At 44.1% G+C, this 27440-nt stretch overlaps 1 protein-coding gene across 1 annotated transcript; it reads right to left on the reverse strand.

Moving 5' to 3' along the window:
- Nucleotides 1-356: 356 nt before the first annotated feature.
- On the reverse strand, nt 357-6169 carry LOC122907685 (regakine-1-like). Its single transcript, XM_044250497.1, has 3 exons — nt 6047-6169; nt 1085-1205; nt 357-726 (listed from the first exon to the last, which is right to left on the reverse strand). The coding sequence occupies exons 1-3, from the start codon at nt 6114-6116 to the stop codon at nt 594-596; spliced, it is 324 nt and encodes a 107-aa protein (XP_044106432.1). The 5' UTR covers nt 6117-6169; the 3' UTR covers nt 357-593.
- Nucleotides 6170-27440: the final 21271 nt, after the last annotated feature.

Genomic DNA, 27440 nt, shown 5'->3' on the forward strand with positions numbered 1-27440 from the left:
ATGTTTAAATGGCAGAGGTGTGGGGAAGAGCTTCCAGGGAAGGGTGAGCTGCAGCCCCCAGTAGGGGTGATGGGAATAATGAGATGAGCTACGTGTGCACCTCAATGAGCTACTTCCCAAGCAAATGAGTGATTTTTCTGGATTCCCACACTATTGCATGATGTAAGACCCCAAACTAAGGGTCACTTGTGTTTGATACTCCTGATCCTAAGTCTGCCCCCATCATCCTACTATTTAAATTAATTCACACAGAAGAGGCCAGAACAGCACCCAATATGAGTCAATACTGTAGAAGTGTGTATAAAAGAAAAGAAATGACCAGCTGTCAGTGAGCGAACCAGTCCAAATTACGCAGGTTCCTTTCAGTAGCGCTGCTTTATTTCAACAATTGGCTGCCTGCAAAGGGGAGACCGAGGTGTCTGGGGACCCCAGTGTCCTCAGGTCCCAGAGGGCAGTGTCAAAGCAAAGCTTCAGGAAAGAGCAGGACTCGTCAGAGAATGGGAGCACAGAAAAGCAAGAAAGAACTTCAGTTTGTGCCAGGGACCTTCTGGGGCTCAGAGAGTTGGGCAAGAAGGGGGTCCCATGGCGTCTCCTCAAGCTTCCTCAGCCACGTGGGGCCCTCTGCTCTCGGATCTCTGAGACTTGTGGTCTAGGTGTCTCATGTGCTCCTGCACCCAGGCAACATTGGGGTCTGCGCAGACCTGTCGGCCTTTTCGGGTAAGGAAGCTGTGGAACAAGGAGAGAGAGGGGAAACTGAGTCAGCAGACAACGAGGAGCCCAGTTCTTTCTCTACCCAGCTGGAGCTTCCCCACCTCTCTCTCTGCTGGATGTGGGGCCAACACACAGAGAAGGACGCCCCCACTCTATGTTGCTCTCTGAGGAGTCTGTGAAGACCCCACCACCAGCTCCCCTAACCTCCCTGCAGGCCAAGCTCAGGCTAGGGAAGTCCCCAGGCTGCTGCTCAGCTCCTCTCCCTGAGCAACCCCGACTTCCTAGCTAGTCCCACCCCACTGCTTCCCTCTCCCAGGCCCTACTGGTTCTCACATTTGTACCTCCTTCCACCCCCTAGTGTGGCCAAACTTACATGACCCCTGGGGTGGAGCACTGGTTGCTGGTTCTATTATAACTTTCCACAAACCGGAGTGGGATTTTCCGTGAGACATAGGTGAAACAGCACTTAATGATGGTTAATTTATTCACTGGTTCTGCAAAGTAGAGGGCCATATGCTGCTGAGAGCTTTGCCACAAGGAAGTGTAGACCTGTAACTCTATCGCCCAGAGTATGGAGGAGGAGACCAAACCAGAGAACCTGGGAGGGAGGCAGGTCTGACCTTTCACTGACAGTTTTTCCTCCTCCCCCTCTTAAATTACCCTTGTTCAGGAGCCCTTGGCTGGCTCCGTCAGTAGGGCGTGTGATTTTGGATCTCAGGGTTGTGAGTTTGAGCCTCACATTGTGTGTAGAGATTACTTTAAAAATTATCCTTCTCAACTCAAAATGGATAAAAGACCTCAACGTGAGACAGGAATCCATCAGAATCTTAGAGGAGAACATAGGCAGTAATCTCTTTGATATCAGCCACAGCAACTTCTTTCAAGATACGTCTCCAAAGGCAAAGGAAACAAAAGCGAAAATAAACTTCTGGGACTTCATCAAAATCAAAAGCTTCTGCACAGCAAAGGAAACAGTCAAAAAAAACAAAGAGGCAACCCAAGGAATGGGAGAAGATATTTCCAAATGACAGTACAGACAAAAGGTTGATATCCAGGATCTATAATGAACTCCTCAAACTCAACCCACACGAAACAGACAAACACATCAAAAAATGGGCAGAAGATATGAACAGACACTTCTCCAATCAAGACATACAAATGGCTATCAGACACATGAAAAAATGCTCATCATCATTAGCCCTCAGGGAGATTCAAATTAAAACCACATTGAGATATCACCTTACACCAGTTAGAATGGCCAAAATTAACAAAACAGGAAACAACATGTGTTGGAGAGGATGTGGAGAAAGGGGAACCCTCTTACACTGTTGGTGGGAATGCAAGTTGGTGCAGCCTCTTTGGAGAACAGTGTGGAGATTCCTCAAGAAATTAAAAATAGAGCTTCCCTATGACCCTGCAATTGCACTCCTGGGTATTTACCCCAAAGGTACAGATGTCGTGAAAAGAAGGGCCATCTGTACCCCAATGTTTATAGCAGCAATGGCCACAGTCGCCAAACTACGGAAAGAACCAAGATGCCCTTCAACGGATGAATGGATAAGGAAGATGTGGTCCATATACACTATGGAGTATTATGCCTCCATCAGAAAGGATGAATACCCAACTTTTGTAGCAACATGGACGGGACTGGAAGAGATTATGCTGAGTGAAATAAGTCAAGCAGAGAGAGTCAATTATCATATGGTTTCACTTATTTGTGGAGCATAACAAATAGCATGGAGGACAAGGGGCGTTAGAGAGGAGTAGGGAATTTGGGTAAATTGGAAGGGGAGGTGAACCATGAGAGACTATGGACTCTGAAAAACAATCTGAGGGGTTTGAAGTGGCGGGGGGGGGTGGGAGGTTGGGGTACCAGGTGGTGGGTATTATAGAGGGCACGGCTTGCATGGAGCACTGGGTGTGGTGAAAAAATAATGAATACTGTTTTTCTGAAAATAAATAAATTGAAAAAACAACAACAACAAAAAAATAAAGTAAAAAAAAATTTAAGCATAAAAAAAAAATTATCCTTCTCTAAAACCTCTCTTTCCTCCCCCCTGCTGACCCCTCCTGACTTCTCTCTGACCCTTCCCTTGGGCTGGGATGTGACTCTGGTTGAAGTGTTTCAAATTTCTGACAGTTTTCAGGATTTGGGAATAAGAAACCAGAATTTCTGGGAATGCTCAACTCATAAATTATTCAGTTTTCTTTTTTAAAAATGGAGATATAATTAACAGTATAACCTTGTATTATTTTTAGGTATACTGTATATTTTCCATAACATTTTATTTTCATGTTTCTAAATAATAATGTGTGACTGTATGCTAAACAATGAATCATTTTTCTGTGTTAGGATTGTCCTGAAAGTTTCAAGGGTTTTGTGTTAAAAAAAAATGTAAGATAATAAGTTGGTGTCTCTAAGTGTTATGACGAGATTATATACTCAATAACATATGGAGTGTTTTCTGGCAGGTCATAGTCGATAACAGAAAATACAGAAAAAAGGGAATATCAATACAAAATAAATGGCCAAGAAAATTATTTAAAAAGTGGAAAAAATACTGTAGCTGTTTAATATTTAAAATACTTAAAAGTTATCATTCATAAGGGAATTTCTGAAACACAGAAAACATTAATTGCCCCATTTGTAGCCTTTATCTTTGTGTTGTAACAAATATTGCAGACGTAGAAACATTTTTTTCTGTTCTGCAAGGCTGTCGGCCAGACTGTTCAATATGTGTCCAAGTGCATCTTCCCATTGGGTGTTAGAGTCTATAATCTTTCATACAAGCTCATTTCCTTTTTTAACAATGAGCATATCTTGTCTGCTCGTACTGACTTTGGTTCAAGTCGATACTGCTTTTGCTAATTTAGATTTTATCTGCGAATTAGCAAACGTTTCTGGTATCACATCCTAGTAGTCTATAACATTTACGTATTTTCTCTTTGTATTTCTTCTGCAAAAGCATTTATAAAGAACTAGAGCCTGCAGTGGTTATTCAAACACTGGGTAATGTCAATGAACATTATTGTTTAAACAACAGAATATTCACATCTAGCCGGAATCACAGTTGAAATGGCCCATTGAAGGATGTATTTTCCTCTTAAAAGTTGTTTCTTGAAACACCACTTATATGATTTGTGCTTAATGTATTAGGTATACAAACACATTAGCGTTCACTCAGAGCAGACAGGGCCATGGACACATACTTGTGACATGGCTACAGTTCCAAGCTGTTGGGTCCTGGTCACTTACCCCCTCCACGCTCCTGTCCCAGTTTCCTGAAATGCTGATCTTACATACCACGTGCTGTGTGTTTCCTGCTTTTGCTCTACATGTCGATGGAATCCTTTAAATCATAATACCTCCGTATTGATTGTTGAGTTTTAATTCTTGCAAGAAAATTCTACCTTTCCACCTTTTCCCAGTTTCTCAACTGAGTTTTCTTAGGACTTGGGATTTGGAAAAACAAAATTTTCTTAGAAGGAGTTGCCATATGAAGTTGCTAGGGGATGCCCAGGGTGGGGTACAGCAGGGCAGGACCGGTCCCCTCCGTATGAGAAGGATCTCCTTCACAGGGCTCCGGAGAATGACAGATGGGGGAGGCTTGTGGTGTTTTGATGAGCAGAGCCTTGGCTACAGAGCGGGAAAGCTATACTTGTCCTTGTCACATTCCTGAAAGCTATGTGACTCCAGACAGGACACCCGCCCTTTCCGAACCTGTCTCCTTAAAACAGCAAATATCAAAAAAAAAAAAAAAAAAAACAAAACAAAACAAAAAAAACAAACAAAAACCAGCAAATATCAACGGGGCAAGTACTGTGTATTGATTTACATACTGATGACTGTTCAAATCAGAGCCTCATTACCCCTGGGTAGCAGATGGAAAACCTGAGGCTCAGGAGGCCTGAAAGAGACAAGGAAGGCCCATCAGCTGACCGGGGCAGAGCTTCTAGGCTGAGGCTCTCTGGGAGCAGAGACAGTGTCTACTTCCGTCCCTCACCATAGCCCAGCTTGTCTACTGAAAGGGTGGCAGGAGTAGGCTCTTCATATATATTTGTGGAATGAATGAGTGCATTCAACTTGACTGTATGCCTCCCTGACTGTAAAGCTGGCTATTTCTCCATTCTGGGTTGCTGTTCTCTGAAGAAGAAAAAAAAAGAAGCTTCCCTTGACCGAGTCTCTGCCATAGGCCTGGAGTCTGGCTTAGTTCCAGACATGGCTTCTTTCCATCCCTCACAGCAGCCTTTCGAGAAAGTACCCCTCGTCCCCCCTGCCGGTGAGAAGCCCCACGACAATAACGGGAATGACGGGAAGCATCATGGAGCTCTATAGCTAGCTGTAGTCACAGTTCCTAGAAAACCAGCCATCATTCCTTGGACTAGCTTGGATGCCGAATCGGAGTCCTAGGACCGAGTGTATTTCTCTCTCTGCTTTTGGTTGAAATTCAGCTCTGGAGAAAGTTTCCTGGGAAATATTCCCAACCCCCCACCCTGGCCCCCGGGACCCACAATGCCACCTTCTCCCCTGGCTGCAGCCCCCTGTAGAGAGGCAACCATGCCTGTTTAGGGTGGAAAGGGCAGTGAGCTGGGAGTCAGGACACCTGGGGTCTAGCTGAGCCCTATTCAGTCACCTGCTACTGCTGCTTGGAGTACCTCACAGATATTTACTAAGAGCTTACCGAACGCCGGAAGCAGCTCTATGCCATAGACACACTAGAGAAATCTTAACGGGAAAGGGGGAAGGCTGATATGGGGGTCTCAGGCTCAGTACCCCCACAGGCCAGGCAGACAGCAGGTACCCATGGCCCTGGCAGTGGGGGCCCCTGAGACCTGGGGGTACACCCCCTGTCTGAAGGGATGGCACCCACCACCTCAGTCCCAGAGAAAGCTTGTGGGAACTTGGGCTCCTGTCTGCTTGGTCTGCCATAGTTGAAAAAGAAACAAGAAATACAGATTTTTAAACATGTAAAACCCCATCTACACCATGGAGACAGTTTGATCCTTTGTAGGTTTCTCTGTCCCAACCTGTGCTTAGGGGGGGCTCCTGTGTATCTGCAAGAGGGGGCTAAGCAGAGGGTCCAGAGGGTGCTGGGTCAGCTTCTTTCTGTTGGGTACCCTAGGGCCAGGGAGGCTGTATTCAGAGGCAGGATTTCCTCTCCCCAAAGGAGGCAGAAATGAGTCCAACCAGGACTGGGGCCCTTGGTAAAATGGTGCCTGTCTTGCAGGGACCTGGAGGGGTAGCCTATTTTGGACCACCCCCATCTCCCCACACTCCCCTTCCTCCAGCCACTGTACTATTTCTATTCAGAGGACTAGGAGTAATGGGTCTCACCTTCATTGGCCTCAGAGTGGAGGGCAGCAAGAATGAGGAAGAAGGTCAGGGTAGCCAGGATGACCTTCATTCTGCTGGTGGCTGACCAGCTGCAGGAGCAGGTTGGGGCTGAAGACTCCTGGATTCTCTGGTGCTTTGAAATCTGGGCTCCGACCCTCCTTTATAAGGGGTTGCTGGTGAGGAAGTCATGAGATAGAAAAATCCATGATTGCATGGGAGTTTTGTTTCTTTGGAATTGTGACTGATGACTTATCTGAAATAAGAGAACTGAGTCAATTTATTCAGAGAAGCAGAGGCAGAAAATGATACCAGAATTCACATCTGGCTTGCATCTTTAAGGTGGTAGTGGGGGAAGCCCAGAGGCGAAGGGCTTTACAAGTAGAAACTGCCCTCCTTTTCTGCTCCTCCCCAGGGAGCCTGGGGAAGCCTCCGTGGTGGTGAGCCCATGTGGACCATGAGTTCAAAGGCCCAGGAGGCAGTCTCAGGCTCAGGGATCCCAGGACCCGCCAGGATGAGGATTTAGGGGCCCTGTTCTCTGTCTACCTCCAGCACCAGACCTGGACTCAAACCTGATGGGGGCTGGGAGTGGGGAGCTGGATTTGGAGGGGATCCTGGGGTGTCTGGGCCTCACCAGCAGGATTGGACTGGAACCCCTCATCTAGAGAGAGCTGGAGGCCCTGTGCTGTGCCCAGAACAGGGAGCTTGAGGGGATCCTTAGCAATCAAGGAAGCTGCACAGAGCTCTCTGCCTAGCCAGTGCTGCCTCTGGGACTGAGGCTGAGGGGTGACCTCCTTCTGGGTCGGGCTGGGGGAGCTGGGGACAGGGCAATGCATCCCACAGAATCCAGTTGCATTTCATCAGCCTTAAATCTGTGCTGCAGGGTCCCTGCACAGTGACACCACCATGGTCTGTATGGGAGTGGGAGATAGGGTGGCCGGCCATCCTGGTTTCCCTGGGACGAGGGGTATACCTGGGATGTGCGACTTCAATGCTAACACAGGGAGAAGTGGGTCACCCTGCTCAGAGGTCAGGCAGATGTGGCTGTCCCCCACCTCCACTCCCGCCGAGATCAGATTAAGCACCAGTCGGATTTTTTTTTTAACTTTTTTATTATAAAATATATGTAACGTAATACTTGCCACTGTCAACATTTTTCAAGTGTGCAGTTCAGTGGGATTAGGTACATTCATATATTGTGCAATTATTACCACCATCCAAGCACAGAACTTTTTTTTTTTTTTTTAATCTTGCAAAACCGGAACTCTGCACCCATCAAACAATAACTTCCCTCTCCCCATCCCCCTCCCCATGCCACTGGAATTGCCATTCTACATTGTCTCAATGATTCTGACTATTCTAACCTCATATATTAGTGGAATCACACAGTCTTTATTTCTGGTGACTGGCTTATTTCTCCTAGCGTGTCCTCAAGGATCATCCATTTTGTAGCATGTGCCATAATTTTCTTTCTAAGGCCAAATAAATGTCCGTGGTATGGATCTACCACATTGTGCTTCTCCATTCATCTATTGAAGGACCCTTGGGCTGCTTCCAGATTTTAACTATTGTGAATCGTGTTGCTGTGAACATGGGTGAACCCATGGTTCTTTGAGACCCTGTTTTCAGTTCTTTGGGGTATATACCCAGAAGAGGAATTGCTGGATCCTACAGTAAATCCATTTTTCATTTTTTGAGGAACTGCAGTACTGTTTTCCAGAGGCTTTGTACCATTTTATATTCTCTATGACAACACACAAGCCCTCAATTTCTTTATACCTTTGCCAATATTTGTTATTTTCTATTTTTGTTTTGTTTTGTATTGTTTTTTGGTGGTAGCCATACAAATGGAGGTGGGGTGGTATCTTACTGTGGTGTTTTTTCTTTTCTTTTCTTTTTTGTAAAGATTTTTTTAAAAAGAGATCACAAGTAGGCAGAGAGGCAGGCAGAGAGAGAGAGGAGGAAGCAGACTCCCTGCTGAGCAGAGACCACCCCCCCATGCCGGGGTTCTCTCCCAGAACCCTGGGATCATGACCTGAGCTGAAGGCAGAGGCTTTAACCCACTGAGATACCCCCAGGCGCCCTATCTTATTGTGGTTTTGATATAAACATCTGTATTTTTTTTTAAATCAGTTTTATAGAACGCAGTTCCAGGTAAGTTTGTTTGTAAAGAAAGTTGTTTCCCTCCTAAAAAGGAAAATGTAAATCCCTGTTCTAATGGAATGAGTAGGAGCTTGTCCCATTGGTTAGCACAACATCAGATGGGGGAGGGATGTTGGGAATACGCATGGGCAAGAGGATGGAAGAAGCTGATTCGTACAATTTCTTGAGTCTCTATGCCAATTCCTGGACTTCTGAAACTAAGTTCCTGGTCACGCTGAGTCATCTGCCGTCTGTTTCTGGGTAAGCAATGTGCACCCCTCTCTTGGACCTTCAGCCCTGCTTGACTGACTGCTTCCCCTATTCAAAGGAGCAGGGCTGGACTCGGGGAGGAGGGCTTGGGAAGGATTAAGCCTCCAAGGTTTTCATCTTTTTGGTAAAGTAGTTTTGTTTTACACACGGCAATGTACAATAACGGAGGGGCCCATGATAGACTGTATGTTAGTTTCCTGAATGTTACTGTTTTCCCAGATATCCCCATGGCACTTTTGTTGAATGCTGGAAATCAGAGCCTTTGTCTGCAGCTCTTTTCCACCGACTCTTCCTCAGATGTTCATTGCTACCAGAGAAGGAAGTGGGATAGGTTCAGCTGGATTTGCCCTAGCTGCACCCATGCTGACTTGCCCCGAGCATTTCCTTTTTAAAGTGCCAACAAATGGTTTCTTAAGAATTGCATAGGTATAGAATCTTGCCCAATACAGAAGCAGCTGATCACAAGTTCATCCATCTTTCCTCTTCCTTTTGGGAAGGTTGGCTGCCATTTGCTGGTCTTTAATAGTCTACAAACTCTCTGCCTCCCAAGAATCCACAAAGGTCATCAGTCTCTACTGTATGTTGTCTGAGCTGCTAGAAAGGAATTCATGCAAGCCAAGGAATGAACTGTCATATAGTCTGCCTACCCATCTCGGGCTTCTTATCTATGGAAATTATGCCTTTTCTAGACTGTAATGGGCAGAGAAGAGACAAATAAAAACCAGAGACCAAGAGTTCTGTTTTGTCTCTTCCTCCTGCTCCATTAACATCCTTTTTTTCATTCATTAATTCATTTACTCATTCATATATTCTGTAAATAATTATTGAATGCATACTATAAGCTGAGCACTGTCCAGGAACCAGAGATTAAGCCATGAACAAGTTGCATTGGGTCTGCTGCAAATGTAAGCAAGCAATGGGCCTTTGACACGTTTTTCTTAAAACGAAACAGGGGTGCCTGGTGAGCATCCAGCTCTTGGTTTCGGTTCAGGTCATGATCTCAGGGTCATGGCATCGAGGTCCGTGTCACACTCTGTGCTCAGCATGGAGCCTGCTTGAGGTTCCCTCCCTCTCTCTGCCCCTCCCCCTGCTCGCTTGCTCACACTCTCTCTCTCATAAATAAATAAATCTTTAAAAACAAAACAAAAGCTTTCGCCATGATTCATCATTTAAAAACCAAGATTATGAAGACTTTTAGAAAATAATTAAGCAAAACTAAGTAAGCAAAAGTCCCCTGTGATCCCACGGTCACATTTTTTAAGATCTGTTTATTTTCAGAGAGAGAGAGAGAGAGAGAGCATGAGAGCTTATGTGTGGGATGGGAAGAGAGGCAGAGGGAGAGAGTCCCAAGGAGAAAACCCACTAAGTGCAGAGCCAGATGTGGGGGTTGATCCCACAACCCTGAGATCACGATCCCAGTGGAAATCAAGAGCCAGTCGCTTAAGGGACTGAGCCACCCAGGCGCCCCGTCATAGTCACATTTTTAGATGCCTCTTTGTATTTTTCCTCTGCCTGCTTTCTCCCTAGCTGAGATCACACCGAACAAACCAATTTCATAACCCATGCTTCGACATATGGTGAACAACTTCATTTCATTATATAATCCTATGTGTCGCTTAAAACTTTTTTAATTTTGAATTTTGAAGAAAATAAAAAAGAGAAAACTCAGTTTACCACTATTAATCTTTAATGTGTAACCTTTCATGCATTTTTCTATCTGTGATCATTATACCTATTATATACAATATACAATGAAAATTAAATGTTCTTTTCTATAATCCAATTTTTAAAAAAGATTTTATTTATATATTTGACAGAGATCACAAGTAGGCAGAGAGGGAGAGAGGAGGAAGCAGGCTCACCACCAAGCAGAGAGCCCAATGCAGGGCTCGATCCCAGGACCCTGAGATCATGACCTGAGCTGAAGGCAAAGGCTTTAACCCACGGGCTACCCCAGGCGCCCTCTATAATCTGATTTTTATAATTATTTTTACTTATGACTGAGTAGCATCAAATATGGATTGAGAACGAAGAGACACAATACAACAAGCATCACACAACCTGACATCTTGTGGGCCCCGCTGTCTTTCTTCCTCTGAGAGATTCTATCCCAATAGTGTCCGTACTGCACTCTGGCTCTTCTTATGGTTTTACCATGCATCCTTGAATCTTAAACAATGTATTTTTAGTTTTGTCTGTTTTTGAACTTTATATGCATAGAATCATTATATGCATTCTGAGGCGGCTTTTTCCCTCCCCACATTATGCTTCTGAGATTCACCCACGCTGCTGTGTATAGCTGTCAAGTGCGTTTACTTCCACTCCTGGGACATTTTCATGTATGGGTATGCACCGTGATCTGTGTTTTCATTTGCCTCCTTTTGTGTTTGCTAAAGTCAGCAGGCTGCTACGTGTCCTGGTGTATGTGTGCAAGGGTATTTGTGGGGAGGCATCCAGGAGCGGGGTGCTGGGTCTTTGGCTGTGTACACTTTTACCGTACCCAGTGGCAACAGTAATTTTCCAAATGATAGGACCAGTTCACACTCGCATCAGCTGTGGGGCCTGCCAGATATTCCATAGCCTGTCCAGTATTGATACTTTCCAAATTTAACATTTTTGAAAAGATTTTATTTGTCAGAGAGAGAGAGAGAGAGAGAGAGAGAGAGAACAAGCAGGGGCTTGGCAGGCAGAGGGAGAGGAAGGAACAGGCTCCAACCCCCCAACCCCTGCCCCCAATAGGGAACCAGATAGGGGACTGGATCCCAGGACTCTGGGATCATGACCTGAGCCAAAGGCAGACGTTTAACTGACTGGGCCACTCAGGCTCCCCTCAAATTAACATTTAATGAAATTTGGAGGGAAGGACACAGGAAGAAGGAAAGAAGGAAGGAAGGAAGGAAGGAAAGCTTTATTCGTTCCAAACTTAGAATCTAGAACTTGGTACCCTTAGTCAACACATATTGCTGGTTTTATGAATTTTTTATAATGTGGGCCTAGACCCTGCTCATGGCAGCCATGGAAATCCTCTGAGTGACCAAAGCAGAGAAGTAAGGGGCAGTAAGACAAGCCACGTGACCTCTCAAAACATTTAATAACTAACAGAATTTGAAATTCGGAAGGAATTACGACCATAACATAGCACACCTAAGTTTAAAATAAAATTTAAAACCGAGCCCTAGGGTATGCCTGGGAGCAGCTTCCGACTGTTTCGTGGCTCAGTTTCCTACCCAAATCTGTTCACATCTGTAGCCCTTCCCCGGCTGGTTCCAGACTCCTCAGGGATCGAATTCCAGTTGCTGATGGATTCCTGGACCCACACATTGCTGGGGTCAGCGCAGACCTTTCCAGTCTCTTAGATGGAAGGAGCCATGGTGAGAGGGAGAAGTATATCAAAAAGGAACAATTTCATAGCAGAATTCTCTCTCTCGCTGCTCCATACCCTTCTCTGTTCTGGGGATCTCAGAGCCAATCTCCTTCAGAGCTGCACATATCCCCCAAGCCCTCAAGTTCCCTAGCCCTTTTTTCTTTGCTCATGGAAGCTGAGTTCCCCTCCTTTCTCTTCTCCGCACAGAGGTAGCTCATCCTTGATTCCCTGTGGGCCCTGGGTCAATGCAGAAACACCCCAGGGATCTCTCCATGTTCTGCACACCTGACGGGGCCCACCTGTCTGTGTGTCTGTCCACTCCTTGTCCTGTCGGATCTCTCTCTCCCCAGGGTGGCAGGAGGACTGGACCAAGCATAGCAAGAGGCTGGGAGCATGACAGGGAGGCTTCTTTAACAGGACCTTTGTGAGGGGCCCAGTGAGAAATGTGTAAGAGGCAGCAGGGGTTCATCAATAAGCTTTCCAAATGACTGATTTTGGACTTCCCTGACTTTTTTCTTTTGCCTGTTTTCTGTTGCATTGCTTATCCATCTTATTATTTTCTTCCTTCTACTTACTTTGGGTTTAATCTGCTCAATCTTTCCTAGCTTCTCGAGGTGGGGGCATTATTCATTATTTCCCACCTTCCCTCTTTTCGCATAGAAACATTTAAAGCTGTACATTTTCTTCTCCGTTCTGCTTCAGCTTCATAATGCCGATTTTTTATGTATGTTTTCATTGCCATTTACTTTAAAATGTTTTCTTATTTCCCTTGTGATTTCATCTTTGGCACATGAACAATTTAGAACTGCGTCTTTTATTTCCAAATATTTGAACATTTTCTGTATGTCTTGTCATAGATTTCTTTTTTTTTTAAATTTATTTATTTTCAGAAAAACATTATTCATTATTTTTTCACCACACCCAGTGCTCCATGCAAGCCGTGCCCTCTATAATACCCACCACCTGGTACCCCAACCTCCCACCCCCCCCGCCACTTCAAACCCCTCAGATTGTTTTTCAGAGTCCATAGTCTCTCATGGTTCACCTCCCCTTCCAATTCACCCAAATTCCCTACTCCTCTCTAACGCCCCTTGTCCTCCATGCTATTTGTTATGCTCCACAAATAAGTGAAACCATATGATAATTGACTCTCTCTGCTTGACTTATTTCACTCAGCATAATCTCTTCCAGTCCCGTCCATGTTGCTACAAGAGTTGGGTATTCATCCTTTCTGATGGAGGCATAATACTCCATAGTGTATATGGACCACATCTTCCTTATCCATTCATCCGTTGAAGGGCATCTTGGTTCTTTCCGTAGTTTGGCGACTGTGGCCATTGCTGCTATAAACATTGGGGTACAGATGGCCCTTCTTTTCACGACATCTGTCAAAAAAACAAAGAGGCAACCCAAGGAATGGGAGAAGATATTTCCAAATGACAGTACAGACAAAAGGTTGAACTCCTCAAACTCAACCCACACGAAACAGACAAACACATCAAAAAATGGGCAGAAGATATGAACAGACACTTCTCCAATCAAGACATACAAATGGCTATCAGACACATGAAAAAATGCTCATCATCATTAGCCCTCAGGGAGATTCAAATTAAAACCACATTGAGATATCACCTTACACCAGTTAGAATGGCCAAAATTAACAAAACAGGAAACAACATGTGTTGGAGAGGATGTGGAGAAAGGGGAACCCTCTTACACTGTTGGTGGGAATGCAAGTTGGTGCAGCCTCTTTGGAGAACAGTGTGGAGATTCCTCAAGAAATTAAAAATAGAGCTTCCCTATGACCCTGCAATTGCACTCCTGGGTATTTACCCCAAAGACACAGATTTCTTCTTTTTTAAAAAAAGATTTTATTTATTTATTTGAGAGAGAGTGAGAGCACAGGAAGTGGGAGTGGCAGGTAGAGGGAGGGGGGAGAAGCAGGCTTCCCACTGAGCAGGGAGCCGGATATGGGGCTCAATTCCAGGGCCCTGAGATCATGAGGCAGACACTTAACTGACTGAGCCACCCAGGCGCCCCTTGCTATAGATTTCTTTTTTTTTTTTTTTCGTTTTAAAGTTTTTATTTAAATTCCAGTTAGTTACGATACAGTGTAATACGAGTTTCAGGTATACAATATATTGAGTCAACACTTCCATACAGCACCTTCTGCTCAGCAAAACAAGTGCACTCCTTAATCCCCATCCCCTATTTCACCCACCCCCCCACCCACCTTCCTTCTATCAGTTTGTTCTCTATAGTTAAGAGTCTGATTCTTGGTTTGCTTTTTTCTGTTTCCTCTTTGCTCATTTGTTTTGTATCTTAAATTCTATACAAGAGTGAAATCCTATGCTATTTGTCTTTCTCTGACTGACTTATTTCACTTAGCATAATACTCTCCAGTTCCATCTATGTCATTGCAAATGGAAAAATTTCATTCTTTTTTTTTCAATTTATTTATTTTCAGAAAAACAGTATTCATTATTTTTTCACCACACCCAGTGCTCCATGCAAGCCGTGCCCTCTATAATACCCACCACCTGGTACCCCAACCTCCCACCCCCCCCGCCACTTCAAACCCCTCAGATTGTTTTTCAGAGTCCATAGTCTCTCATGGTTCACCTCCCCTTCCAATTTACCCAAATTCCCTACTCCTCTCTAACACCCCTTGTCCTCCATGCTATTTGTTATGCTCCACAAATAAGTGAAAGAACCAAGATGCCCTTCAATGGATGAATGGATAAGGAAGATGTGGTCCATATACATTATGGAGTATTATGCCTCCATCGGAAAGGATGAATACCCAACTTTTGTAGCAATATGGACGGGACTGGAAGAGATTATGCTGAGTGAAATAAGTCAAGCAGAGAGAGTCAATTATCATATGGTTTCACTTATTTGCTATAGATTTCTAATTAAATTCCACTGTGCTCAGAGAATATACTCCCACTTCTGTAAGCAAACTTTAGGGGCTTAAAAAAAAATTAGGTTCAGAAGTAGAATTTTGTGATTCATCAGTTGCATACAGCACCCAATGCTCATTGATTGCATCATGTGTCCTCCTTAATGCCCATCACCCAGTCACCCCATCCCTCCACCCATTCCCCTCCAGCAACCCTCAGTTTGTTTCCTAGAGTTCAGCATCTCTATGGTTTGCCTCCCTCTCGATTTTCATCTTATTTTATTTTCCCTTCCCTTCCTCTATGTTCATCTGTTTTGTTTCTTAATTCCACATATGAGTGAAATAGTACGGTATTTGTCTTTCTCTGACTGACTTAATTCATTTGATCTAATACCCTCTGGTTCCATCCATGTCTTTTGGAAATGGCAAGCTTTCATTCTTTTTGATGGTTGATATTCCTGTGTGTGTGTGTGTGTGTGTGTGTGTGTGTGTGTGTGTGTGGTGTGTATGACCTCTTCTTTATCCATTCATTTGTGGATGGACATCTAGGTTCTTTCCATAGTTTGGTTATTGTGGACATTGCTGCTATGAACATTCGGGTGCACGTGCCCCTTCGGATCACTACATTTGTATCTTTAGGGTAAATACCCAGTAGTGTGATTGCTGGATCGTAGCGAAGCTCTATTTTCAACTTTTTGAGGAGCCTCCATGCTGTTTTCCAGAGTGGCTGCACCAGCTTGCATTCCCACCAACAGGGTAGGAGGGTTCCCCTTTTTCTGCATCCTCGCCAGCATCTGTCTCCTGATTTGTTAACTTCAGTCATTCTGACTGGTGTGAGGTGGTATCTCATCGTGGCTTTGATTTGTATTTCCCTCACTCAGGCCTTTTTCTAATTAAAGTGACATATGTAGTGTATTTATATTAACTATTTAACATGTGTAAAGCTGTGCTAACGTTTACTCTGTTCCTGTTTCTCTTTTGTGTTTCACTGATGAGGAGTTTCAATGTTGTGCCCCAACTCCATCTTTCCGAGCCCTGTGGTTTTTATTGCATGATTTTGTAGCATGCAGTGGTTTTTAAGAATGCACACGTCATGGGCTTGCACAACTAACTGTACCACTTGTTTATCCACTCACCACTCAATGGACATTCGTGTTCTATTTTGAGTAAAGTCTGGAATGAAAAAAATATATATATATACAATGCATATATGTATATATGCATGCTTTTTTTTTTTTAAAGCAGTCTCCATGCCCAACCTGGGACTTTAACTCAGGACCCTGAAATCAAGAGTCACATGCTCTATCAGACTGAGCCAGCCAGATGCCTGTTTGGGGATATTTAATTTAATTTATTTTTTAAAAAGATTTTTATTTATTTATTTGACAGAGAGAGACATAGCTAGAGAAGGAACACAGCAAAGGCAGCGACAGAGGGAGAAGCATTGTCCCCCACCCTCCACCCCCCTGGGGAGCAGGGAGCCCGATGCAGGACTTGATTCCAGGACCCTGGGATCATGACCCAAGCTGAAGGCAGACGCTTAATGACTGAGCCACCCAGGTGGCCCCTGTTTGGGGATATTTTAAATGAAAGTGTTTATAAAGACTTGTGTAAAGTCTTTGGACATAGAGATGAAAATTGTTGGAAAGCAGAGGGAGCAGTCGTGAAGGTCCTGAGCCTTGTGGGTAGAACCTATAGGAGAACTTGGTGAGGAGCTCACTTTTCATTTACGCTCCAAGCTCCCTGGCTACCTGTTGTATTCAGTGCCACCGAGACCTGCTCTGCTTGGACATTTATTTTTAATCCTCATAGAGTCATCAGGAAGGATAATGGGGAAAAGGAAACCTTTAATTTCTTTCAGAAGCAAAATTACAGAGTTCAATACACTTAGGTATGTAATATGTCTGTTAATTTCTTACCAATTTATTCTTGATATATGAAGAATGTTAATCCTTATATAAATTGTGTATATCTTTTTTAAAATTGAAGAAATAGAGATGCTTGGGTGGCTCAGCCAGTTAAGCATCTGACTTTTGATTTCAGCTCAGGTCATGATCTCAGGGTCCTAAGATCAAGCCCTGTGTCATGTTCCATGTTTGGCCAAGAGTCTGCTTCAAGCTTCTCTCCCTCTCCCTCTGTTCCTCCCTACTCTTGCATGTGGGCATTTTCTCTCTCTCTTGCTCTCTAAAGTAAGTAAATATATCTTTAAAAATAAATAAATAGATAAAATTGAAGTAGCTGTGGATTCTCTAAGTTGTAGAGTTCTGGTCTAATCCTATGAGTAATTCTCCTCCTCCACTTGCCAGCATTAGGCAGTGTCACTGCCCTATGTTGTTATGGAATTTTCTGTGTCATTTAACAAGGCGTTGACTGGGATTGAACCTGTTGCAAAGTTGTTGTCTCATTCAAAAAAGACCATGCCATAGACCCCTCCAGCTAAGATCTCCCTGATGATGGCCCTCTACCTCTCCCCATCACTCTCATCTGTTGAGGCAGGAGATTGAAGGTAGGGGATGGGAGAGAATCATTGCCCAGAGAAGGGAGTTTTACAGTTTCATGGCTCCCCTAAAGGTGGATGAGACAACTCCAAAGGAAATATTTGTAGAAACTAGGGGCACCATCAAGGAAAGAGGGAGTCTTCTCACTGTTTAGCTAGAGTCTGCCTAGACAGCATATTTGTTGCTGGGCCCTGACCATTTATCTGAGTAGGGGAAGGGAAACAGGCAGCAAGCAGAGAGCCTGTCTACACTCTGACATTTGGCTTGATGAGCATAAGCAAAGGGAAGAGGCAGTACCAAGTAGAGGACTTGAATCATCTTGCTTTTGCAAACCGACGATGACGATCTCCTGGTTAGCTGGACCCAGAGTGCCCATGTCACAGAACAGGGAATGCGAAGTTAAGTCTGTTCAGGGACAACACCACCTTGAGAGACAGGGGTCTGATGGTTAATATCTGATGGGACATGAACATCCCAACACAGCTAACTGATAGCCATGGAGGAGTTAACCTAACCTCCCTGAACTTCTGCTTCCTTATCTATCAATTGGCACAATAACAGAACAGACAGCACAGTGGTATCCTGAGGACAAAATGAACCAATGCGTGGAAGTTCTTAATTCATATCAAATTCAATAAATGTTATTATTCTTAAGAAAGTTTGATTTATTTAAAAAGTGCAAAGATGCCCATGAAAGAATGGCTTGCTCTTTTGTTCATGTCAAGTGCTGATAATTTAGATAACATAGATATGGTTTAATCTAAACATACATTTTGGCTCTGGCTTTTCCTGTCAATGATCTCTGTTGTAAGGTGATTGTCATAACAGATTACAGAGGCATGTTCTCTTTTTCTGACTTTTCTCACTTCTCTGATTTTCTCACACTTCCCCTTTCATCCCTCCCAGTTGGTATTATTGATGTTCAAGGAAACAAGCAACACAATGGCTGGAAGGTCTAGCTTACTTTTTTTTTTTTTAATTTCTTTTCAGCGTAACACTATTCATTGTTTTTGCACCACCCAGTGCATGCAATCTGTGCCCTCTCTAGCACCCACTACCTGGTACCCCAACCTCCCACCCCCCCGCCACTTCAAACCCCTCAGATTGTTTTTCAGAGTCCATAGTCTCTCATGGTTCACCTCCCCTTCCAATTTCCCCCAACTCCCTTCTCCTAACTCTCCATGTCCTCCATGCTATTTGTTATGCTCCACAAATAAGTGAAACCATATGATACTTGACTCTCTCTGCTTGACTTATTTCACGCAACATAATCTCTTCCAGTCCCTTCCATGTTGCTACAAAAGTTGGGTATTCATCCTTTCTGATGGAGGCATAATACTCCATAGTGTATAAGGACCACATCTTCCTTATCCATTCGTCCGTTGAAGGGCATCTTGGTTCTTTCCACAGTTTGGCGACCGTGGCCATTGCTGCTATAAACATGGGGGTACAGATGGCCCTTCTTTTCACGACATCTGTATCTTTGGGGTAAATACCCAGTAATGCAATTGCAGGGTCATAGGGAAGCTCTATTTTTAACAAATGAAAGCATCTTTGTTATTCACAAGGTTAAAACATAGTGCAAAGACCAAATACTTTGAAAAAAAAAAAGGATATTTAAAAATTCTTGTTTGTTGATGGATTTGGAAAAATCTCTAAAGACAAAATTTGGTACAATCATTCAACATCACCTTGAATGACAGCACACTATGTGCTTTCTTAAAACATTCAATAGGAAACATAATTCAAAATAAAAATAAAGATGAAAAATTTTAGAATCTGTTTTTTAAGATGTTATTTATTTATTTGTCAGAGAGAGAGAGAGAGAGAGCACACAAGCAGGCGGAGTGGGAGAGAGAAGCAGGCTCCCTGCCGAGATGTGGGGCTCGATCCCAGGACCCCGGAATCATGACCTGAGTCAAAGGCAGTGGCTCAACCAACTGAGCCACCCAGGTGTCCCAAGATGAAAAATTTTAAATAAATTAAAATTTAGGTATGGAAGGCTCCAGAGTTTGGTTAGTGGGAGGTGGGGTTTAAACCCCTAAAAGAGGAAGCTCCTAGAGGTCCAACTGCTGTTCTTCTGGCTTAGACCCCTGCTCCTCAATCTGCTGATTGATTTGGCTCTTTCTTTCTAGACCCCTCAGATTTAGCTCCAGGTTCATGATGGACCCAGGCGTCACTGGGGTTGGCACAGGCTGGTTTGTTTCTTTCAATTTGGAAGCTTAATGAGTGGAGAAGACAGAAGGATTCAGGAGGACATAGCCAGTGGGAAAATTTCTGGGCCCACAGTGGCCCTTCATCCTTCCTTCTGACTTGACATCTCAGGATCTGTCACTTTCTCAGCAGTCAGCCCTCATACTTGAGGGCCCTCCATTTCCTTGACTGTCTCATGGGGATTTCCTCCTACAGCTTCCCTCTTGCTGTCACTTCCTTCTCCCTGTTCTTCTGCACTTAGCCAGTTTCTTCTGGCTCCTTGCTGGCCCTGGACTAGCTCAGAAAACAGCTGAAGGTTTCCACTGTACTTGTGATGGGCCATAGAGCTGGGTATTCCCAGGATAGTGCCCAGTCCACTTCTCTATACCAACAGGAGCTGCTCTTTCCCCCAGGGTTTCTCCAGTTTCTCACCAGGAGTGAGTAGGAGGAGTGTCCTTACATGTCACTGGCCTTTGAGCACCTGATGTCGGGTTCATAGAGTCTGCTACAAAATCTTGAGGGAACCTCTGGTGGGTATAAGAGAAGGAGCAGGAGGTTCTTATACCCACCTCTGGTGGGTATAAGAGAAGGAGCAGGTGGGTATAAGAGAAGGAGCACCAACTATAGGAGAAGGCACAGCAAGAGACTGAGTCATTTAAAAGCCAAAGACAATCAACTTCTTCTCCCTTATGCTAACCCCCCAAAAAGGTAAAAGGAACTAGAAAGTCATAGCATTTCTTAAATTTGGGAAACTCAAATGAATTGGGTATGTGCTTTTTTCCTAGAGATTTCCATGTCTATCTCTCCATTTTGGTTTTTATTTTTAAAGAAACTTAAAAAGTCTTATCTGACCTTCTGCCTTTTTTGGGAGGTAAGTTCATCTAGCCCAGGATGTCATAATAGAACAGAGATCAAACTGGGATATCTCTTATGTCGCCAAAACTACTGGGGTTTTGAGAATAGCTGACATGAATCTAAACTTGCCTGCACCAATGGGAAGTAAATAGACCTGGGGTGGGCCTCTTGCCAACTGTTACTCAGTGAATTTGGCCTTAATAATTTTATCTATGAAGTGAGACTTACCACCTCACTGTCTCTCTTCTCTCTCTGAACTCCTTGGTAAAGTATGAGAGCCTGGACCCTTTTGAAAGAAAGACCAGGGTGGTGGTTGACGTCCCCATGTTGAGTGCTTTATTTTCACTTGAATGATCTTTGTCATCCAGACATGTTTTATACAGTCTCACCTGGGACCAGAGAGGGTGATATCTGAAAAAGACAGAAGGGATGATAGACTGACATGGCATTGAGAAGGTCTGGGAGCAAAGGGTCATGGTGAATCTTGAATGCCTCCATGATGCTGGGCAGGCAGGAGATTCTGAGATCAAACATTGGCACAGCTAAGATAAGACTTGGGTACTTACAACTAGCACCAGGTTCAAGCCATTACCCCTTCTCTTTAGTGAAAGCCCCGTGGCATTGGAAGATGGAAACTGGGGTGATAGGAGGGGAAGATTTTAATGGTAGTGTTGGTGTCATGCTGTGAATTACACAATTCAGGGTTTGTCAACACCCTTTGGTTAACACAGAGGTTCAGCTCTTCAAGAGTAGCTCAATTTCTCCATCAGTTGGGGGCACATCTCAGAAAATTCTTTGCTAGTTTATTGAGATTGCTCTGAAGAAATTATTTCTGTAATTAGTGCATGGCCACGAGTTAGGATCACCACAACCTCCTTGCAAGGACAGATCTATCTTTGAACTGTGAGCTGAGTTTCTCTCCCATTTAGAAGAAGGTGCTCATGCTGTTTTACAACTGCACTGCCCACACAGATGTGATATAAATTATGACGCCATGAGCCATCCTGTCATAAATAACCCTCACCTTCATGCTGGAAGGTCCATTTCTATGATGGCTTCCTCAGTCACATGTCTGGCACCTGGACAGGGCTGGTTGAAAGATAGGGTCAGCTTGGACTGTCAACAGGAACTGTCTACATGTGGCCCTTCCAGGCTGGAAGTCTTAGGGCTCCGAGATGACTGTTCCTGGTGAACAGGGTGGAAGGTGCATGGCTCTCTACGGCATAGCCATAGAAGTCACGTGGCATCTCCTCCCCTGTGATGGAAGCAATCACAAGCCTATCCAGACTCGAGCAGAGGGGACCTAGATCCCACCTTTCTTGAGAGAAACATCAGAAAAATTGTGGTTACGTGTTAAAACCTCTATGATATCATTTTATCTGTAATTATTTGTATTCGTTTCTTATTGCTGCTGTGACAAATTACTAAAAGCTTAGTCACTCAAAACAACACATTTATTTTTGTATAGTTCTGGAGGTCAGAAATCCTGAAATGGGTCTCAGTGGGTTAAAACCAAGGTGTCTGCAGGACTGCATTCCTTTTTTGGGGCTCTCTGGGAGAATCCATTTTCTTGTCTTTTTTTGGCTTCTGGAAGAGCCCCACATTCCTTGGGTGTGGCCGACAATGGCTGCTCAAGTCTTTCTCACATTGCAGGGCTCTGACACTGACCTTCCTACCTCCCTTATAAGGATCCCTGGGATTGCGCCAGGACCACTCAGATAAGCCAGCGTAATCTCAAAATTAGTGGATAACAATCTTGATTTCCTTCAGGCTGTGCAACATAACATGTTTACAGCTTCCAGGGATTAAGAGGGACAACTTTGTGTAGGTGAGAGGAGGGCAACATTATTTTATCTACCTCACTGTTTTGGTCTGAATCTTTAAAAATGAGAATTTAAAAACTCATGGTCAACAATACCATTGCTTGTTTGCCATCCGCATATCCTCTTCATTCAAGTGTTCCTTAATGCCTCTTGACCCGTTTTCTTTTTTTTTTTTTTTTTTTAAGATTTTATTTTATTTATTTGAGAGAGAGAGACAGTGAGAGAGAGCATGAGCGAGGAGAAGGTCAGAGGGAGAAGCAGACTCCCCATGGAGCTGGGAGCCTGATGTGGGACTCGATCCTAGGACTCCAGGATCACGCCCTGAGCCGGAGGCAGTCGTTTAACCAACTGCGCCACCCAGGCGTCCCTTGACCCGTTTTCTAATTGGACTGTTCGTTTGTTTACTGTTGAGTTTTGAGAGTTCTTTACATATTCCAAATACCAGTCCTTTGGCAAATCAGTGGTTTGCAGACATTTTCTCTCATTCTGTAGCTTCTCTTTCACCTTGGACTCTCAGTTTTTCTCTAGTCCATCCAGGCTGTGAAAGGTTCAGATTACCTGCCCAGCAGCTCCTTTGGAATTGCAAACATCTTTAGTCTAGAAGAGGTCTCTAATGCCAGGCTCACATCCATGGGTTTCGGTCTTTCCTGGGATCTTAGACAATTCCTACACTTGCTTGCCTAGTGTAGACTTTCATATTAGGGAATTGTGCATTCCTGGTGAATCTGTTTCAGTTGGTACATGGGCACACTGAAAGACTGTTTCCTAGTGGTTAATTAAGAGTGTGGGACTTGGGGCGTCTGGGTGGCTCAGTGGGTTAAGCCGCTGCCTTCAGCTCAGGTCATGGTCTCAGGGTCCTGGGATCGAGCCCCGCATCGGACTCTCTGCTCAGCAGGGAGCCTGCTTCCTCCTCTATCTCTGCCTGCCTCTCTGCCTACTTGTGTTCCCTCTCTTTGTGTCAAATAAATGGATAAAATCATAAAAAAAAAAAAGAGTGTGGGACTTGCTCTGGTCTGCAGGTTAGACTCCAACATTTCTAGCTGTGTGACCTCAAGCAAGTTTCTTAGCTATACTGAGACTCTATTTCCTCATATGTCAAAGGGAGTTTGGCAGTATATACACAACACAGTGATATTTTTGATGACTAGATAGGCTGTGGCTTATTGTAATCCTCAAAAACAGTCTTTACTTTTAAAAAAGCTGAACTCACGAACATGCATAAATATGCACGATAGAATGCCTTGCTTTGTTGTTGATTGTAGTGGTGGGTTTCCCCGGTGCATATAAATTTGCATTTGTTTTGAATACTTTGTTTATTCTTCAGCGTATGAGGACTGTATCACCACTGTAAAGCCTGGTATCATTAGAATGACATTCATCCATTTTCTCTCGTCTTCCCTTCTGGCTTAGATGCCCCTAATCATTTCTTCTTATTCTCTCCAACCAGGGAAACTGCTTTGTCAGAGAAACTAAACCAAACCAAAAACTCCAAGATTCACTTAAGAGAACAGAAAGAGTCTTCATTATTCTGACATGCATAACAAAGTGAAGGGCTCATAAAAACTCCATATGTGTCTGTTGATGGGTTTGGCCCAATGTCTACCCAGAGATAGGAGCACAGTCCTTCACTATCACCCTCAATATGGCAACCACCGTATGATTGACTGGGAAGGGACTTAGGGAATAAGAAGGTGACATATGATTGCACAGGGAAAAACCCCAAATAATAAAATAATTTATAATATTTAAAAAGCTTAACTAAATTAGTTTTCCGAATGTGGTTAGGAGAAGAGAGAGGGAATTTCTGGAGCTGTAGAGACAGTTTGCTGGTTCAGGTCACTGCTGCTCAGTCTACGTTATGCCCCTCATGTGTTCCTTCTGGACCCCTTGGATTCGCCCCAGGCCCCTGCTGTATTCCTGGACCCAGGCACAGCTGGGGTTGGCATAGAAATAATGGCCCTGTTTGGTGACAAAGCTGTGGAGAAGGCAGAAGTACTATGTAGAGAATGAGTAAGGACTTCTTGACCACCTGTGGCTTCTTCATCTTCATCCTTGTGGGCACCTTAGGGCTGGTGCACCTTATCAAGGCATCACTGTCCAAACCGCACGGCTCCTAATTCTTCCCTGAGTGATTAATGGAAATAACCTCAGGCTACTTCCCTTCTGCTGTCTCTTTCTTCCTTCTCTTCCCTCTACTTCTGGGCATGTCCTTCCTGGGTCCCTGCACCTCCATCCCATGTCAGGAAACAGCTCAGTGGTCTCTCTGTGTCTTGCATGCACAAAAGGCCCCCAGAGGACCAGGTCTTAACAGGACAGCTTCTTCTCCGTCAGCTGGAGCATCCCTGCTCTGACTTCTGAGGACACTCCTAACCTCCACATCATGTGTCTCACCAGGGTTGGGCAGGGAAAACAATGCCGGACGCCATGTTTGGGGCACTGGCCACTGGTCTTAAAACAGGCAACGACAAGGCTGTGGGGGATCTGCAGGGACATGCAGGCGAAGCAGCGGGGAGATGTGGTGTAAACCTTACCTGTGAGGGAGCAGGAACAGCAGAAGTTGCTCAGGAGCACAGGCAAGCCTGGGAGGGTCTGGAAGAAGTAGAGAGGGATAGCAGAGCTCAGAGTTGAGGTTTAGGAGGAAAGGAAACTGGAAACGATTTGGCTTTTTTTGTTTAATTTGTTTGTTTCTCATTAATTTCCTGAGTCTTATCTCTGGTTTTGTCTCTTTTGGGCTCTGGCTTACTCTACAAGGAACCAGCCTATAATCTACTCCCTTCTTCTAACTTCCTTTGGAGAACATTTTCCCCCAAAATCCATTAAATCATACAGATACTCAGTGAAAGCAGGAACAATTTTATAACTCTTCTAAAACTTACCAATAGCAATAGGATCTAAATAGATCTAAATTTTACCACATCTTAATAACCCAATAAACTGAGGGGAGGAGTCAAGATGGCAGAGAAGTAGCAGGCTGAGACTACCTCAGCTAGCAGGAGATCAGCTAGAGATCTTATCTAAAGATGGCAAACACCTGCAAATCCATCGGCAGATCGAAGAGAAGAAGAACAGCAATTCTAGAAACAGAAAAACAACCACTTTCTGAAAGGTAGGACTGGCGGAGAAGTGAATCCAAAGCGACGGGAAGATAGACCCCGGGGGGAGGGGCCGGCTCCCGGCAAGCGGCGGAGCAACGGAGCACAAAATCGGGACTTTTAAAAGTCTGTTCCGCTGAGGGACATCGCTCCGAGGCTAAACCGGGGCGAAGCCCACACGGGGTCGGCGTGACCTCAGGTCCCGCGGGGTCACAGAAGGATCGGGGGTGTCTGAGTGTCGCAGAGCTTGCGGATATTGGAACGGGAAAGCCGGCTGCAGAGACAGAGCCGACAGTAAGCTCGCAGCTCGGAGTTGCCTTGAACCGGTCGCAAGCTCGGTGAGCTCGGAGCGCGGCCAGAGGTTAGGCAGACGCGAGTTACTAGGAGCTGTTCGCTGAGGGCGCACAAGGGAGCGGGCCCTGGGCTCTCGGCTCCTCCGGACCGGAGACCAGGAGGCCGCCATTTGTATTCCCGTCCTCCGGAACTCTAAGGAAAGCGCTCAGGGAACAAAAGCTCCTGAAAGCAAAGCCGAGCAGATCACTCAGCCCGGCCCCTGGTAAGGGCGGTGTAATTTCGCCTGGGGCAAAGACACTTGAGAATCACTACACCAGGCCCCTCCCCCAGAAGATCAACAAGAAATCCAGGCAAGACCAAGTTTCCCTACCAAGGAGTGCAGTTTCAATACCAAGGAGAGAGCAGCAGAATTCCAGAGGAGGAGAAAACAAAACACGGAACTCATGGCTTTCTGCCTGTGATTTTTTAGTCTTGCAGTTAATTTATTTTTTTTTTCTTTTTCATTTTTTTTCTCTTCTTCTACTAAAATTTTTTATAACTTTTACCCTTTTCTTTTTTCACGTTTTTTAACTAGATTATCTAATATATATATATATTTTGCTTTTTTATACTTTTCTTTATTCATTTTCTTTTTTTTAAATTCTTTTTTTTTTTCTTTCTTTTTGAACCTCTTTTTATCCCCAAATCAGAAGAGATCCTAATCTCTTCAATCTTTTTTTTCTTAATTCTTTTTTAAATTCTTGATTGAATTTTTAATTCAATCTCTTTTTTTTAATTCTTTTTTTTCTTTCTTTCTTTTTGAACCTCTTTTTATCCCCAAATCAGAAGAGATCCCAATCAGAAGAGATTGGGAGATCCCAATCAGAAGAGATTGGGAGATCCCAATCAAAGGAGATCCCAATCAGAGGAGATCCCTCACCCAATCGTGAGGGGGGAGAAATCCCCCCTCATGATGTGGGATCTCTTCTGATTTGGTTAAAGCATATTTTCCTGGGATTGTTGCCACCCTTTTAGTATTTTACTTGCTCCTTCATATACTCTTAGCTGGACAAAATGACAAGGCGGAAAAATTCACAACAAAAAAAAGAACAAGAGGCAGTACCGAAGGCTAGGGACCTAATCAATACAGACATTGGTAATGTGTCAGATCTAGAGTTCAAAATGACAATTCTCAAGGTTATAGCCGGGCTTGAAAAAGGCATGGAAGATATTAGAGAAACCCTCTCCAGAGATATGAAAGCCCTTTCTGGAGAAATAAAAGAAATAAAATCTAACCAAGTTGAAATCAAAAAAGCTATTAATGAAGTTCAATCAAAAATGGAGGCTCTCACTGCTAGAATAAATGAGGCAGAAGAAAGAATTAGCGATATAGAAGACCAAATGACAGAGAATAAAGAAGCTGAGCAAAAGAGGGACAAACAGCTACTGGACCATGAGGGGAGAATTCGAGAGATAAGTGACACCATAAGACGAAACAACATTAGAATAATTGGGATTCCAGAAGAAGAAGAAGGAGAGAGGGGAGCAGAAGGTATACTGGAGAGAATTATTGGGGAGAATTTCCCCAATATGGCAAAGGGAACGAGCATCAAAATTCAGGAGGTTCAGAGAACGCCCCTCAAAATCAATAAGAATAGGCCCACACCCCGTCACCTAATAGTAAAATTTACAAGCCTTAGTGACAAAGAGAAAATCCTGAAAGCAGCCCGGGAAAAGAAGTCTGTAACATACAATGGTAAAAGTATTAGATTGGCAGCTGACTTATCCACAGAGACCTGGCAGGCCAGAAAGAGCTGGCATGACATTTTCAGAGCACTAAACGAGAAAAACATGCAGCCAAGAATACTATATCCAGCTAGGCTATCATTGAAAATAGAAGGAGAGATTAAAAGCTTCCAGGAGAAACAAAAACTGAAAGAATTTGCAAACACCAAACCAGCTCTATAGGAAATACTGAAAGGGGT

The sequence above is a fragment of the Neovison vison genome, chromosome 5 (assembly GCF_020171115.1).
Source record: "Neovison vison isolate M4711 chromosome 5, ASM_NN_V1, whole genome shotgun sequence".
In the NCBI taxonomy this organism is placed as follows: Eukaryota; Metazoa; Chordata; class Mammalia; order Carnivora; family Mustelidae; genus Neogale; species Neogale vison.

What these genes read in the sequence shown, in the direction of transcription:
- LOC122907685 (XM_044250497.1), bottom strand. Translation starts at nt 6,116, where the DNA reads ATGAAGGTCATCCTGGCTACCCTGACCTTCTTCCTCATTCTTGCTGCC. An exon ending in CCACTCTGAGGCCAATGAAG is followed by an intron (nt 1,206 to 6,046) that starts GTGAGACCCATT and finishes TCTACTTTGCAG; the next exon opens with AACCAGTGAATAAATTAACC. An exon ending in TGCTCCACCCCAGGGGTCAT is followed by an intron (nt 727 to 1,084) that starts GTAAGTTTGGCC and finishes CTTGTTCCACAG; the next exon opens with CTTCCTTACCCGAAAAGGCC.